At 48.5% G+C, this 15,304-nt stretch overlaps 9 protein-coding genes across 9 annotated transcripts; 1 reads left to right on the top strand and 8 right to left on the bottom strand.

Moving 5' to 3' along the window:
• Positions 1-17: 17 nt before the first annotated feature.
• BDQ94DRAFT_176409 (uncharacterized protein) lies at positions 18-407 on the bottom strand (the record flags this gene model as incomplete). The annotated part of the gene is made up of 2 exons (XM_026772689.1): positions 18-171; positions 234-407. Coding segments are annotated over 2 exons (328 nt in total), but the record flags the coding sequence as incomplete, so codon positions are not given.
• A 219-nt stretch (positions 408-626) lies between these two features.
• Positions 627-1,002, top strand: BDQ94DRAFT_176410 (uncharacterized protein; the record flags this gene model as incomplete). Its single annotated transcript, XM_026772690.1, has 2 exons — positions 627-802; positions 888-1,002. The coding sequence occupies 2 exons, from the start codon at positions 627-629 to the stop codon at positions 1,000-1,002; spliced, it is 291 nt and encodes a 96-aa protein (XP_026619409.1).
• Positions 1,003-1,790: 788 nt separating this feature from the next.
• On the bottom strand, positions 1,791-3,508 carry BDQ94DRAFT_164525 (uncharacterized protein; the record flags this gene model as incomplete). The annotated part of the gene is made up of 4 exons (XM_026770036.1): positions 1,791-1,829; positions 2,402-2,975; positions 3,022-3,338; positions 3,389-3,508. 4 exons carry the CDS (start codon positions 3,506-3,508, stop codon positions 1,791-1,793), a joined length of 1,050 nt encoding a protein of 349 aa, XP_026619410.1.
• A 312-nt stretch (positions 3,509-3,820) lies between these two features.
• Positions 3,821-5,745, bottom strand: BDQ94DRAFT_164526 (P-loop containing nucleoside triphosphate hydrolase protein; the record flags this gene model as incomplete). The annotated part of the gene is made up of 4 exons (XM_026770037.1): positions 3,821-3,880; positions 3,917-4,021; positions 4,062-5,347; positions 5,400-5,745. The coding sequence occupies 4 exons, from the start codon at positions 5,743-5,745 to the stop codon at positions 3,821-3,823; spliced, it is 1,797 nt and encodes a 598-aa protein (XP_026619411.1).
• Positions 5,746-6,577: 832 nt separating this feature from the next.
• Positions 6,578-7,130, bottom strand: BDQ94DRAFT_164527 (uncharacterized protein; the record flags this gene model as incomplete). Its single annotated transcript, XM_026770038.1, has 2 exons — positions 6,578-6,961; positions 7,020-7,130. 2 exons carry the CDS (start codon positions 7,128-7,130, stop codon positions 6,578-6,580), a joined length of 495 nt encoding a protein of 164 aa, XP_026619412.1.
• Positions 7,131-9,648: 2,518 nt separating this feature from the next.
• On the bottom strand, positions 9,649-10,401 carry BDQ94DRAFT_21626 (uncharacterized protein). The gene has a single exon (XM_026775250.1). The coding sequence runs from the start codon at positions 10,300-10,302 to the stop codon at positions 9,826-9,828; it is 477 nt and encodes a 158-aa protein (XP_026619413.1). The 5' UTR covers positions 10,303-10,401; the 3' UTR covers positions 9,649-9,825.
• BDQ94DRAFT_21639 (uncharacterized protein) lies at positions 10,277-11,330 on the bottom strand. Its single transcript, XM_026775251.1, has 2 exons — positions 11,021-11,330; positions 10,277-10,969 (listed from the first exon to the last, which is right to left on the bottom strand). The coding sequence occupies exons 1-2, from the start codon at positions 11,295-11,297 to the stop codon at positions 10,323-10,325; spliced, it is 924 nt and encodes a 307-aa protein (XP_026619414.1). The 5' UTR covers positions 11,298-11,330; the 3' UTR covers positions 10,277-10,322.
• A 655-nt stretch (positions 11,331-11,985) lies between these two features.
• On the bottom strand, positions 11,986-12,225 carry BDQ94DRAFT_155614 (uncharacterized protein; the record flags this gene model as incomplete). The annotated part of the gene is made up of 1 exon (XM_026768500.1): positions 11,986-12,225. A coding segment is annotated over exon 1 (184 nt), but the record flags the coding sequence as incomplete, so codon positions are not given.
• Positions 12,226-14,223: 1,998 nt separating this feature from the next.
• Positions 14,224-14,926, bottom strand: BDQ94DRAFT_178016 (uncharacterized protein). Its single transcript, XM_026773040.1, has one exon. It carries the CDS (start codon positions 14,821-14,823, stop codon positions 14,308-14,310), a length of 516 nt encoding a protein of 171 aa, XP_026619416.1. The 5' UTR covers positions 14,824-14,926; the 3' UTR covers positions 14,224-14,307.
• Positions 14,927-15,304: the final 378 nt, after the last annotated feature.

The following is a 15,304-nucleotide window of genomic DNA, read 5'->3' on the forward strand; positions in this document are numbered from 1 at the left end:
CAGATACAGTCGCGTACCCCAAGGGGTGAAGAAGCCGCGAATCTTCATCCATGCAATCACGTTGTGGAGGGAATGCGAAATTGTGAGACCCACGGCCGTGACCGAGAGAAACCAGCCATACGCAGGTGCATGAAGAAAGATAAACGTTCCATGCCCGAGGGCCAGGGCGAGCTAAGCGTCCACATCAGCAGGGGATAGTGCCCCATTCGCCGCAACGAGGCAGCACAACTTACCTCTGCCACGATGAGTTTGTGCAAGACCACCCCTTTCTTCATGTTGGCCGCGGTGATGGCAATCATGACAATAAGGGAGCCCACCAGGAATCCTTGTCCCCACGCCTCCACGACAAGGATGTCCGGGTCAGTAGGACGCTGGCCAGCATCTGGCATCATATCATCGCTCTCCATTCGACTGTGTCAACGTAGAATGGAAAAGACCCTCCATGAGTGGTGGGGCATCTTTATATTATCGGGTGAGATTGGGTAATGTTCGCCGCTCGGCATGGTCAACTGCCGTGGGCGACGGAAGAGTAGGAGGGAAGTCGATCGACTGTGAGTGCGACCGGCCAAAGATCTACGGGGGGCCAGCCAGAGCCTCTTGCTGTTCTGACACTGTTCTCAGGAGTAATGGTAACCTTCGGGGGTCTAGCCGCGCCTCATGTGGACAATGGAGGTCAGCTAACGTGGATTCTAATCCTCGAAGGTCGGAAGATCTGGTACTTTCCTCGCAAACCGACTAGCGATGCTGTCCGGTTGTTGCTGTTATGGGCTCTCAGTGTCCTCGAGGATATGAAGGAGGCTGGGTACGGGTAGAGCTATGCGCAGGCGACCTGTTGTGAGTACATTAGAATGGAGTATATCGGAGTATCCAGCTGATATTCCTTTCAGCGTCATGCCTCCCAGTTGTCCACATGCAGTGTTCACCCCAGATGACTGCCTTGCCGTTGGTGGCCATTTCTACACGGCTGCACACCTTGGTTCAACGCTCCGCAAGCATTCCTGATATTTTTGCATATCTTCGCTCTTGTTTCTTGCTTTTTAATATTCTTGACCCAAAGCTCCCTACACGAAGCCTATGTTTTCTTAAGGTTTATAATATACGATTAGTAGAACCCTTGCCAGTATAACATGTCCAAACACGAAATCGTTTTATTTAGTAACGGTGCACCGTCCGCCACTCTTGCTATCCATACAAAAAGCCAACAACTGGTTATGTACTTCAGGCCTAGATACAACATCTCAAGTTTCGTTGTCCGTGCTCAGACCCGCTACTCTCTTCAGCTTTCTAATGTTCAGCTGATGATATATACCCTCAACAGAGTCCCTGATCGTCATCAGTGTCACTCCACGAAGGCTCTGGCGGCCTATCATGTTCGGCCTCTCGTTCCATATCACTACACCCGAGTTTTGGACTGGAGCTCGACCAACTTGAACCCAATGATCACATCCGTATGCTTGGTTTCGATCAAGGCAAGAATAATCCACATCATGATTACTCCCGATCTATATATACTAAGAACAGGAAGATAATCATGAGGTTATTCACTTACACCCATGACACACAACGGCAGGGCCCCTGTTGCTCTGTTTGAACAGCTTGCGGTATATTTTTTTTCAGGCCATTAAGTGGTGGGCAATGGTCATTGACGCGGAACTCGATGGTTTCAAAGACTCGCTCAAAGTGGAACGATTGGAGCGTCTTTTCCGAAATATCTATACTAACGATAGATTTGCGAAACCCATGCAAGGTAATGGTCCAATGCGCAAACAAGCTGCGCCTTGATAGAGCCTTCAGGCATAGTATGCATCGCCAAATTGGCCGCGGCTGGCCTTGAAGATTAGTTAGTAGCCTAGAGAAATACCATGGTGTACGTACCGGCTTCAACAAGTAACAGCTCGCTGCAATTAGGTAAGAGTACCTAGGACTGCAGATGGGGACAGCCTTATACTCGGAATGTGTGGGCCGAATTTTAACCATCAAAAAGCCGTATGTCAAAGAACAAGCTCTGCTACTTACGTAAATATGTTCCAATTCTAGAAGGCTCGGCAAGTATACAAGATGTGGTCAATTTACCCCGTATGGTGGCCTGAAGTATAGTACCTAGAAGAGGGCAGATATAGGAAATATTGTGTAGACGTGGGAAGCAAGTTATAAGTACAACTAAAGCAAAAACCAAGGAGATAATGAAAAAGCTAGACCCAGTTTCCATGTCACAGAATCTGATTGAGACTGTAGCTCTAGCGAAGCCAACATGCCAGGACCAAAATGGCTTTATTCAATGGTAGTAGAACCTTCCTATCTGCTGTCCTCTGAGGGCAGTCCAACGTTCACAGCGAGCGTCAAAGTTGGCAAAAAATAACAAAGAGCCATAATTCCTGCTCATGTCTCCAATTGTATACACAATCCCTATCTTGATTGCAATTCTGACTCGTCCAATTTCCCTAGGCCCAGTAGAATCCGCGAAGCCAATATAATGAAGATCGTAAGTATCACACAGTCGAAAGTAGGCACGCGACAGCTGAGGAAAGCCGGGTTCGTCGTCGTTAGGTTGAAGGATAAGCGAGTTATCGACGAAGGTAGGAGTAAGTACTGTTATCCCACCCTTCCCATCTGCACATATGCTTGGGAAAATCAAATACTTGTCTTTAGGCTCATATACCAGTCGACTCTCTGCAATCCTGAGCATCCCAGTCTCGAAGAAGTTATCAATAGGCAGGAGAATGTAGACGTTAGATCCGCTAGAGACCACATCAACAATGGTGTCTGGCCCTTGACGACCATCTAGGTCGAACATGAATGTTCTTCGTCTCTCAAATTTGAACCACTCAAAGCGAAAAACAGTTGGCATCACCACGTATAGTACAAGGCCTGTCGAAGATATTGTACTCCACACGTGCGGAACGGGTATGCTCTCTGGTGAAACGTACATGATTTCCCATGAACCATCTCCCTTTAGTTCGATACAAACAAACCGCCTTGTTCGGGCGAATGCCATTACCAGCTTGTGATAGTTAAAATCACATAACACAACAGGGGCTTTCGTCGTTTTCGTCCATCTGGTCCGTAAGATCTGCCAGGGTTTCAATCTCGCGGATATTGATATCGTACTCGCATGCCCCACGGGTATTGTAGATGCAGATACGTCCGGGCCGCAAGAAGCAGATAAGATTATCGTAACACAGGACTTGGTTGGCGACTTCCGAGCAGATAGGTTGGATTGAGTATGGGCGTCCGCTTTTGAGGGCTTTATCCAGACTGAGTGTGCGTGTGATTGCTCCGATAACGGTCAACTTTCCACCTGCGACTAGTCTAGCTTCCTCGGTATTGCATAGGTATCTCTGTAACAATGTCAGAGAAGAGAATGTAACAGAACATAGAGAGCAAACACCTCAAGAAAACTAAGACCTAGTTTCATAAAACCACGACAAGTGCCGAAGAAATTCACGGAACCTTTTATGGAGATGCTCTCTAGAATGAGAAACAGTAGTTCTTGAGGGAGTCTTTCCATTGTGAAGGAGCTGGATCGCAGAGATATCCCAGGAACAGTTCCATATGGGGTAGAGGCTCTCTCTATATAAGCTAAATAGTAGAATGGAGGAGAATCGACTGACCCAATGCAGCGGAGCTACCTGGTGCTCCCAAACACGTCAAGTTTCCCATCTGGGATATAGTAGCCGTGTCTGCGAGGAGAAAGAAGGCTCAATGCCCTTGAGGAAATCATCTGACGGAACTATACATCTACACTCAGGTCCTGAGGCACAAAGTTGCAAGGCAACGGATAACATTCCACTCCAGTAATGCCTGCAGAAAATCTATAAGCTCATGACTGCCACAAAGAACTCCTAGGAGTGGCAGCAAACGCTTCCAGAATAGTCGCCTTCTAATCTCCGAGCACCGGATATACATCATTCCGCACCTCATCTTCCGTTGCCCACGTAAAACCCTGGTGTTTCTCCGCATTGATCCGTACCGATTGATCGCATTTCCTTCCCAATGGTGGCTCATCCGGGAATCCTCGGGGCTTCTATCTGAGATACATAAACGATATATAGAAAAGCAACACATTTTTCTTCCTTGTTTCGCGTCTGAGCCCGGATTTCGAGTTCATGGTTGATTCGTGAAAGCTCTAACCCAGATTTCTCCAGGATCTTGCGCTTCAGAGCAGCGTAGATTGTACTGTCTGTTGACCCAACTGTACCACCTGGTAGTTCCCAATGGGACGCACGTTGCAGAAGCAGAACACGAAGCTCACCAGATCCGTTTGCTGCATCAAAGATAACAGCGCCCACGCTAATGGACAACGTCTCGCCGTGAAGCCTAAATTGACAGGGTGATCCAGAAACACGAAGACTTGACAAATCCTGTCCGTGACCGATTTTGAAGGAGCTGATTTTCTGATCTACCCATTCCTTAACACTGCAGGCTGCGGAAACAGGATCATTTTTGTGCCGCAGCAGGTAGCCTTCCAAAGAGGCGGGCGAGAACCACCCCGGAGGAATATTGCTGGCGAATTGATTCGCTAGACGATCAAGGTCGTTCGGTTCCCATTCATCAGAGACTGGTTCAGATAATGGTTGGATGGTGCCATTTTCTTGCCGGACCGCCATAAACTGTAAATAAAGCTTGTAAAAAAGCTCTCGAGCCATAAGGTCATTCGCATAGCCGATAAAGGCCTTCATGTCAACCCTCCCTGCACGCCAAAGGGCAGGGTCCAGACGGTCAATGTGATTGGTAGTTATGAAAAGAAGGCGACCTTCTTTCGCAGCCACGCCATCAATCACGTTCAATAGGCCGGAGAGAGAGATATTTCCTTGTTCTGATCCGGTATTGTGTGTCTCAGCATTCTCAACCCCTTCGGTCGCCTCCTGGCTTGACTGAGAAGAGATATCACCACCGCGTTTCGGTACACTGGCCGCATCGATATCCTCCAAGAGAACAATGGAACGCTCCGGACATTTTTGGAATAGAGCGGAGAGGGTGTTGTCGTTAAGTCCAGAGGAGCCCAGAGAGAGTGTGTATATATCCATACACAACATGCTGGCGATGGCATGGCACAGGCTTGACTTCCCTGTACCTGGCGGACCGTATAGGGCAACGCCTCGTCGATAGGGAATTCCACGTTCCTTGTAAAATGGCTCAGTTCGGGGGTCAAAGAATTCCGTCACATCTTTCACTATGTCCATTTTTACCTCCTGATCCAGAGCCACTGAGGATAGGAATCGTGGCGATTTCGTCGCCATCGGCACCCATGACAGAGGCTGGCTCAGACCGGTGTAGACAGTGATATCGCGAGGGTTCTTCTTGACGGGGGTTTCCCGGATATCATGCATGATGTCATCGAGGACGCCTCGATCATCGTGTGTAGAAAGTCAGTGTCTCCGGAGCAGCGAACCATGGACCACTAGATTCCTTGGATACGCGTCGTTGGAATCCAACGTCGTGTCCTCTGTAGCGAAACCAATGGATAGGACCCTGTGAAGGAGTAGACTTGAGTCCTCCATGTGCATCCCGACACCTTCTCTTAAACCAATATTCACGTGGGTTATGTTCAAACAACCGCTCATCGTCGAAGATGTCGTTGGGGTCATCGTCGTATTGATCGTTATTTATATCGCCGTCATCCCACGGGGAGGAAAAACTCGCTTTCGTGAAAACAACAAACTGGTCCGTCTTGCTCAGCGTTGGCTGACGAGTGGTCCATCGTATCGCGCTCCGGTAGAGATTGTCATAGCTCGGTATCTCCATTGTTTTCGCATAATGGCGCAGTAAGGCTGACTTTATGTGCCTCCAAAACTGGAGGAAAAGAAAGACGGAATACGGATAGAAAGGAAAGGAAGTCAAAGAGGAAAGAAAATTAAACCCAGGAAGTAGAGCCTCCATTAGAGTGAGTATTATGGAGGATAGTGCAGCAGCGGAACTGAAAGGAGAAGCCATATGGACGGGGAATAAACAGTAGTCTGTATAGATGGTACTTTAAAGGGGGATGGAGTAATATTATACTTTTCGGTGGGAAAACAGAACAGAGGCGAAGGACATGAAAAGAGATAATCCAGCCTGCTGTGTCTAGACACCCGAGAGCTCTCTGTGATTTGCTTCGGTTTCTGCTGCGAAGCGGACGGAATAAGCTTGGATCGCATACCCGACTTCAGTGGGCGTTGGAAGCTGCTGAAGGGCTTCAGTATATACATGAAAAGGGGATTATCCACCCATGTTATCATGTCGCATGGACGCCAATTCCATCAGTCAATCTGGATTGGAGATCTCGTAACCCACACGTGGGATCTAGCCATAGGATGCGCCCTGGAATAACGAGCAGACTTAGGTCGTGAGAAGCACTGTGATAAACAGATCTTCGACCCCGCCATTGGTTCCAGCATTGTACGTGTGGGAACTGCATCAACTCCCGCCCCAGGGATGCCCGTAGGTACTTGGTCTACATCCACAACCGAATTCGAGACCAGAAGGGGATGCCAGTCAATACTCGACTCTCGTCTTGCTAGTGGAGATGATACCTAGGCTGCCGCATTAGATTTGCCTCCATAATCACTACTGTCTATACAATAGCCCCGCCATAGACTCAGTAACGCTTCCCCGGCCATTCTTCCAACAACTTGGCCTTAAAAGAGGACTTTTCCATCTCCCGTTCCCTAATCGCGTAGGCCTCGAACCATGAATCAGTGCCAACATAGGGTACTCCAACCATATCGCATGTAGCCTGACGTAACAACAAATAAAATACCTCTCCTTCTCGAACAAAGACGTTGGCTATACTAAGTTCGTAGGACACAGGAAGAGGGGTAGAAGGGGGCGTTTCGGGTAAATCCCTGTTGGCGCTTTGGTTCACTGGCAAGGCAGGACCCTGGTGGACTTGGTCATCTATGATCTTTTCGAGTGCTTTGTCCAGCAGGTCACAGTGTGGCGCGGTGGATAAGGGCCAACGTGGAGCGCCGCAGGACTCGAGCTGTATTGATCAATCTCCAGCTTCCGAGACTAGGTCGGACACTTACACGAATTCTTACACGAATTTTGTCCAGCTCTTCTGCCGAAATCTCCTTTGTAGGACCAGATCTTGCGGAGTTTGCTTGCCCGCGTTTACTCGCAGAGCGCATGGCAGGACGCCCTAGGAACATTGACGACGTTCTCGCTAGAAGGCTCATGGTATCGTACTTCGCCAAAAGGAAGATAGAGAATATGCAACACATCTTTATCAAGTTAACTTCAGTCTGCCTTTAAATATCCTTGAGGTGTGGAAGAAGGGAAGTGCGCTAGGTACTTGTGTTGGTCCTTAACCACACCACCAGCGGCGCGGCTAGCGTACAGGATTCGGATAATCAACGTATGTTTGCACGGACACCTCTTTGACGACCTTGCGCAGGCTGTATGTCAGAAGGTTTAAGGGCTTTGATTGATGGTTCAGTTGCATTATCTGTTCCGCAGGATGAACCAAGACTAACTACATGCATGATTTCCATCTCCTAAGCCTAGCTGATCTAGGGAACAGGTTTGCTCCAACCGACATAGCTCCAACACGAGCAGCACCTGCTGGACATCTGGAAGTCGGCTAACCCAGTCCTGAAGTTAGACCAAGATATGCTGTTCGGGAGGTCTGGTGTTTACCTATTTTTGATCTCGGGCCTTATTTGGAAATGCATTTTTTTTCGCAACGCGTGCATGGCGTTTTGAGTCTGAACGGTCAAACGTGTGAGCAATTAGTAGCTTTCCAATCAGTAGCGATTCATTACATACCTGGTGTCGTCATTCTCTGTGCGCGTGGCTCCTTCGAAAGTAAATATAATTGAGTGTTCTACATAGAAGAAAGGCGCCACCCCATATGAGGAGGACTATAATCCCGAATGAAACCCATGGTTCAGGCATATTCTCCAGCCTCAGGATATTGGTATTCTGTTTGATAAATCCTTCGTAGTGATTCAAGTCAAAGGGCTTCTTCGATTTTATAAAGACATTGCTAGGATACAGAAGCATCTCCCCACAGAGCAATGTAGCGAAGTGCATCCTCAGAACGAGATCGGAAATTTCTATCCAATCTTGCTAGGCGTACCCTCTTCACCAAAGACAATAAGACCATATTCGGGGTCCACACTCAGTCTCTCCCAGGCTTCTTTTGGTACCAATGGTTTCATACTATCAACACACGCTTGAAGGCGTTCTCGATCGGCTTGATGAAGGCCTGTAGCGTCGATTCGCAACGGGCAAAAAACGAGTCGTATAGGCTTAGGATCGTCTCGAAAGCGAGCGCGGAACACAAATCCCAAAGGGAGCTTAGATAATGAATAATACTCTGTGATATCCCAAATTCCGAAATCAGTCCCTGCCTCGATAACGTAGATTTTGCCGTCGGATCGATCAATCCCTTGGTGAAGGGTTCTCGGAGGGCGTGGAGGGCTTGGAGGGCTTGTAGAATTTTGTTTTAATAAGCCAGGGGGCTTGCAGTACATGAGGAAGTACATTATGTTGACAAAATTCGCGGAAAGCAGGACGAATCCAGGTCTTCTTGGTTGTAGGTCGTACCGAGCTATTTGGCTAGATACGGACCTTTTACAGATTCCCGTGGCAAAGATTATAGACGACTGAAAAAAGAAACCATAGACTATGTGATGATCATCTTGGCCAGGGGCAATGTTCCCGTTCAACCTTGAGCGGACTATGTTGCATGCAAGAAATCCACCCGGCCTCTGCCGCTTCGCCCATAACTTGCATAAATTTGAAACAATCAGAGGCGGCTGCACGGAGCTGGAGAGATACTGGAAATCGCCCAATTCCAATAGTACCATCACGAAACTGATGTCGGGCGTGCGAGTCCTTCGAAGCATACGATCTCCCTGATGTTTAGAAGGCCGTTCATTTCTATTGGGTAAAGTTAGAACTAGAAGTAAAAGACGGGTGAATCATGAAACATCAGTAGAGGATTGGTCTGTGTAGAACAACAGGGAACTGGACTTCCAGTTCTGGGCTTCGATTACTGGACTATGGCCGATCATTCCCACGTATCCATTTCATTGTTTTAGCGCCAGGTCAATGGTTTGTATGGACGTTACTGCACATTGTAACTTATTGTATGTTGGAAATTGTGATCAAACGAACAATTGGAATCCATGGGGACCTAAACTACACTGCGAGTTCATAAGGCCCCTTCCCTTTGCCCAGCAAAACAATATCACGTGAACAGCCAGCGTGATCCACCTAATGCCTGGCAGCCCGATAGAAATACATCACGTGCAAACAAATACCATTTGGTCGGGCGCCCACACCCCACTCAGCAACCCCTCATATGTTCAGGTTTTCACTTCCTCTTTTCCGTAATTACCATCACTCCCTACTTTCTCATCACCCCGTTGCCTGATATTGACGCGCCACGATGGATTTGGACCAACAAGAGGTTAACAGGATCATATCACGAATAAAGGTTTTAATCAAGGAGAAGAAGCTGAGCGTTGGGGAGCACAAGCCCGGAGAGGCATGGCAATATGAAGGCAAGGAGCTTGTGAAAGAGATCGAGAATTTAAATGCTGAGATAGATAAGTCTGGTTATACAGTAAGTTTATATTGACGTTGTTCGAGTTCATTGCATCTGATAGCCCAGGTTCTGAACTGTAACGCCTTCCACTTCGTCAAAAATGCTCGAGTCCTTACTCCTACCGATTTTGCGCTTCTTATCCCAGTCAATGGAACAATAAGCTTCGCCTCTGGTGAAGCACTTTTACAGGGCAACGCGTACTGCATCAAAGAACCACAGTTGTTAATTGGGGAAGATTGGGATATCGTCATTGCCGCGCTTCAAAAAAGGAACAATTCACGACCGGAATTCTAGACCATGCACGCCACTGTGTTTCCAGTCCCGTTGCTTGTACTGTCGCCATTTTCTCTCAAGTTGGCAAGAAAGCTCGCTACTTCTGCATCTAGCTGATCAGATGGAATAGCAGGAGGACTGCTTAGGAGCCCTAATGGAGGGGTATTCTGCGGTATAGAAGTCCCAAAGTGTGGTCGTCCAAGAGGGTCCACTTGTGCGTAATTTTGCACAATGTGCTCCTGCGATTGTGGATGTTCATCCGAACATGTTGAGTTCAAATTGCGGCCCGGAGTGTCGTCGAAAAAGGGCAGTCCAAGAGGATCAACCTCCAGGGGATTGATAAGGGAGTACTGTAGCGCAGCATTGTTTGAGATAACCGCAACAATGTCTTCGTTCCGCGAACGTTTGTTACGATGTGTATAAGGATTCTCTTCCTCCAGGTCGTGTTTCCTGCCTCTATGAGCAAGAACTCGTTGGATGCGATCTGGGGACATGTCAGGACGGACGGTCGGGACTATTTTCTGTGGAGCTTACCGTCGTTCTGTTTCAGTCGAGAAGACACCCATTCAGTCTTCTCCTCAGCGAGCTTTCCCCAATCAGACGAGAGTATAGCGTTAACAAGCAGCGGGATATTGGGATAAGTTACGCGCCGAAAATAAGTCGTTAGAAATAGTATCCCGAGCACACCAAGATGGACGTCCGTAGACATATCGCCAGCATACACCTGCATATGGCGTACGAACATCCTGCCAAAGACAAGAGACTTAACACCATACTCGATGTAATTCTTCGCCTTCTCCTTGTCTCGGAAGTTGTCGGACGCATCAACGTATTCCTTGTAGAAGGTCGATCTGTTTCCAGCGCCCAGATTATCACACAGCGCATCCACTCTCGTCTTTCTCCTCCGCTTCACAGTTTTGAGCCGATTCTGTTCCCATGTCATATACGTGGACGCCAAATTGATTGCACTTAGACCGGCCCGAAACCTCTCGTCAAGAGAACTCTCTTGGTCGACAATGGACAGATCCACGATTCGGGGATCTTCATCTACCCAGTCTCCCTCGCTCTTGTTGTCTGACTCACCAGCATTTCTAAACCATTCTCTGATAGTTCCTTCATTTCTCTCCAGGAAGCCCAGGAGGCTTCTGCCGCTTGCGATTTCTAATGGACATTTAGTTTCTAGGATCGGGTGTCCAGCTTAGCGTCACATACCATCGCTTGCTTTCAACAAAGATTTCAAGTTGCGAAACGCAGCCTCAAGCTTGGCTCGATGAGCGAGCAAATTTTCTCGATCGATATCTGATATGCGAGAAAGAATAGTAGCCGCATCTAGGATTGAATCTATTGAGTCCATATTGTATGCGGGCCTTGCATGAAGTAGCGGGAACAGAGAGTTGACGACTGGAGATGAGCTTTTATGTAAAGTCTGACACGATTCACTCCTAGGTGCCAAAGTACGTATGAAAGGGGAAAAAATGCGGGCCAACATATCTTCCAGCAGGGATCTACGACCTCCAGCCAGTATGAGGGACGATGGGCAACAATGTTGCCCATCGTCCCTCATGATTACAAGGGTCACCTCCGTGACCTATGATTTGATTGGATATCTATAATTAGGCTTCGCCTTCGCTTCTAGACGAAATACTAAGTCAGCACACACTTGCATGTGTGTTGGAATGCGTGTGATGCCGACTTTAGAAGGACATCCAATTCGGAGTCGGCTCACGCAGAAGTATATTTGGCTGTTTTCCAAGACCAATTGCATAGCGAACCGGGGTGGAAGAAGTGAAGACATAATCGGGCAAGGTAACTTAATCTGAAACGGTAAGTTATCCGTTAGATTATAAATGGTATTGTGCAGATTCAAAGAAGCCAAACAAACAGATCGGTTGGGGGCATCGCTTTCTTTCTAGACCAGGTTTGCTTTTCTCTCACGTCATTGAGCCCGAACATGATCTCCATTGCGTTCGGTAATCGTCGAGAGGTCTCTGGAATAGTGTGCCCACTGAGACGGGCGTCTTCCGAATCTCCCCCCTGTCGAGGAGGAAAACTTTAGCTAATATTCCAACTGGGATAGTCAGCCTTTAGAGTTGCTCGGGATTTCAGGGTCGCATCTCTTACGGATAGGACGGCTCGCCAGCCTACAGCGGGGCGGCAGTCCGACTCGCATGTGGCCCCGTCTCTCTATCAGTGCCTTGGACTCTCATGCTACAGTAACAGCAGGCCAGGGGCAGCATCGGCTTTGTGCTTTTGGAAGTGATTCTTGGCGACTCCCGTCGTAGCGTGTTCGCATTGGAAGGTATGGATCTATTTCCGCCGTGGGTTGCCTAGCAGTACTGTACAAGGCTATGACCATTTTGATTGAGCAAACCCATATCCCTCTGCTAGGCATGTGAGTTTGCCGCCGGTGCCAGCCCGCCGGTGGCACCAACGGGTTCTCATGGGGGCGGCGAGGGAGGTCATCCAGGACCGTTACATACAATCTAAGAAGTCGAACATCCGGTCCATTTTCTTTTGACCCCACCCCACACCCAGTTCGGTGTGCTTTCCCGAGTTGTAACAAACGCGTGCTGACCAGCGAAAAGGCGATGGCCCAGTGAAATGTGTAAGCGGTCTAATGTGACTGTCGCAAAGCATAAAGGGGAGATGCCCTGAGAATAAGGACATTTTCGGCAGGTCCTCCATTGAGGATCCCGCGCAATGTCAGATCCACACATTGCAAACTTTTAATTTTACGGCCAAAGGTCATAAACCCCTGTATCGTTACCTATCATCAGTACTCCGCCTTTCTTGTATTGATATGAAGGCCTTCATTATGGGTGACAAATTCCAATTTAATTGTCTCCACCACATTGCCACCATGGCTACATGGCCCTTTCGCAACAATTTTTCGCCTCACGAGGCAGCGCCGCTCCCGCATTGCATCAGAATATGCCTGTCAACTAAGACAAAATAAAGCTAAACTCAAGATTGTGGCTTCGATGGTTCAAAGGCCGAGGATTGTTACTAGCAGGAGAAGGCGCGACACGCATCTTGGCGTCACATTCTGCGTCTTTGGCTTGCGGACATGATGGAGCCCCGTGTCACTGAACCAGATGCAGCTAGAGGGTGTGATTTAGTTTAGACAACGTATTCCTTTATCTTGGGATCGGCAGACCAGGTTACCCTGCAGCAGGCGGTACCAACATTATCTGTCGGATGCAGTTATTCATAGACTCTCAGAGTCGAACAGACATTGGTCACTACTGGATAAGCTTGGTAAAGAACACTAGTCTTAGGCGATGTAACTCAGACCCTGCCCCGTTCGTCCACTCCCGGCTTGGCCTGAGAAACGTTTCGTTCCCTTCTCCTTCGCCCGGCGACGTTCATTCCGCTTCCAGAGCCTTGTACCGAATTGAACGACGAGATTTGGTGAGATGAGAGAGGTCGGGACACTCTCACAGATGCCGCTCACTCTTTTGTGCAGGCGGTGATTTTCCTGGTCTTGATGCTTTACTTGTTCTTCCACCTTTCTATGGCTCCCCGTCAGCTCGAAGTCACATAGAAGGTCGCTTGGTAGCAGCCACGGAGATAAGTTCACCGGACTCGAGTTTGGAGACTTGAGAATACAGATCAGAAAAGTTCGAGGATGAATGCTGACCGGGTTTGGGATATCAAAGGACGGGACTTGCTCGCAAGGCAGCGACGTGTGAGCCCTTTTACCAGCCTCGTCACTGGGATGCTCATGACGCTCGATTGTGGCCACACTGTCGACGTCCTAAGTCCAATATCTCTCGCTGTCATCGTTTTTCTCGGTTAACATACTCTCGTCCGACACAGCCTGCAAGTTCGGTCTCATGTCGTCGGGCGGAGACGATTCCGTGGGGTGTGAGACATCTGGAATGATACCTGAATGCGGCATCTTTCCTACCAATACCAGTAACTTTCGAAGCTCGTTCAGTCATGAACGTGGTTTTAATTGTCCGCCGAGGATATGAGTGACGCTAGGAGAATCGAGATTTCTGTGAAAATTTCCCTGTATGTGCCCCGAAAACAAGAGCCCCCTGCCTAGGACGCACATGATGCTTTTAGAAAGGTTGGCGGTCTTATTGACTTAAAGCACGGTGACACCACGCGCTAGCCCTTTGCGAAACAGTCCACATAATGCAAAGCCCGAAGTTGAAGGTTACATTGAGGCTATGGTTCTGGGCATGGGCAGACCAGGGACTGACTGTAACCTCGCCGACGCTTGTGGCACTCAACGATGACCAACCAGGGACTGGCCAAACTATGTGCAGTCGGGCTATCTTGCCTGCCCGCGACGCAGAAAATCTGGGGCTTGATTCCCTGACCCGAGTTGTCGGATGGTCAAGAGACGGGTTGACTTCATCCATGGAACCGAAACAAATAGATACCATTTAGCAAGAAAACAATGAGCCCATAAAACAATACAGGCTATTTAAATCCCGGCCTCCAATCTTTTATCGCATGGTACAGATGAACTCAGTATGCTCTTCACACTAGAAGCCGCAAGAGATATTTTCAATAAAACGCTCTGGATCCAGGATTCTTTCAGGATCGATAGTGTTGGACCCTGATAACACCCCTAATCTTCCTATGGTATTCGGCTCCCGCTCGCCTCTTGGCCAGACGAACATTTGAAATTGATAATCTGCGTGATCGATGGTCCATATGTACGGACGGAAAACTTCCCAGCTCTGATTGTGAAACCGTCTGAGGTTGCCGAGGGTGCACTCCACGCGCGGAAGGAAGAATGGCGAGATGGCGACCGATTCAAACGTGTACTTATGGACGACCGTAAGGTGCATTTCTAACCAATCGACGGGGTAGGACAGCATGGCAGAGGCATAACGAAAGATATCCTCGGGGTGCGTAAGCGGAGATAGGATGCTGGGCCCATTCCAGATCAGAAATTCGGGATCATCAAAACAAGGGGACATGTAGCAGTCAACGGCCACGGTCTCATATACGTAGGGTAGCTCTTCGTCGCTGCGCTGCCGGTTGATCGTCTCCATGTCAGGCAACTATTCGGCTTCTTCGGGAATGGTGTGTGTATGTGATGGTGAATTTCCACAGACAGCGCGCCTTCTGGATCTGCGCCCTATAGGGCCTCCCAATAAGTAGATGTAGACTTGGTGGGTTCGGAGTCTGAACATACGCTCTTATATAATTTATATCGCACGTGTAGACAGTTCTCGCATGAAAAGGCCTGAACTCGGCATCGAGAGAAAGTTGGATAGATGGGAGAATTGGCTGTCGACCACATGCCATTTATAGTGTGCTGAACTGTTGTGCTGGAAGAATCCTCTGAGAGCAGTATGGATTTCTTTCCTTGTCCCTCGAAAAACTGGGTTTGGACAGCAGGCCAAGTGTGGTGGAACGTGAGTCAAACTATGCCTAACCCCCGGGGAATCAGCTGGGCAAAATGAAGGGGTATGAAAGACCAGCTGGGAAATTACCGTAAGCAGAGTTTTCTGCCGCGGTTATCTCCAACTA

Source organism: Aspergillus welwitschiae (assembly GCF_003344945.1).
Source record: "Aspergillus welwitschiae strain CBS 139.54b unplaced genomic scaffold BDQ94scaffold_123, whole genome shotgun sequence".
Taxonomy (NCBI): Eukaryota; Fungi; Ascomycota; class Eurotiomycetes; order Eurotiales; family Aspergillaceae; genus Aspergillus; species Aspergillus welwitschiae.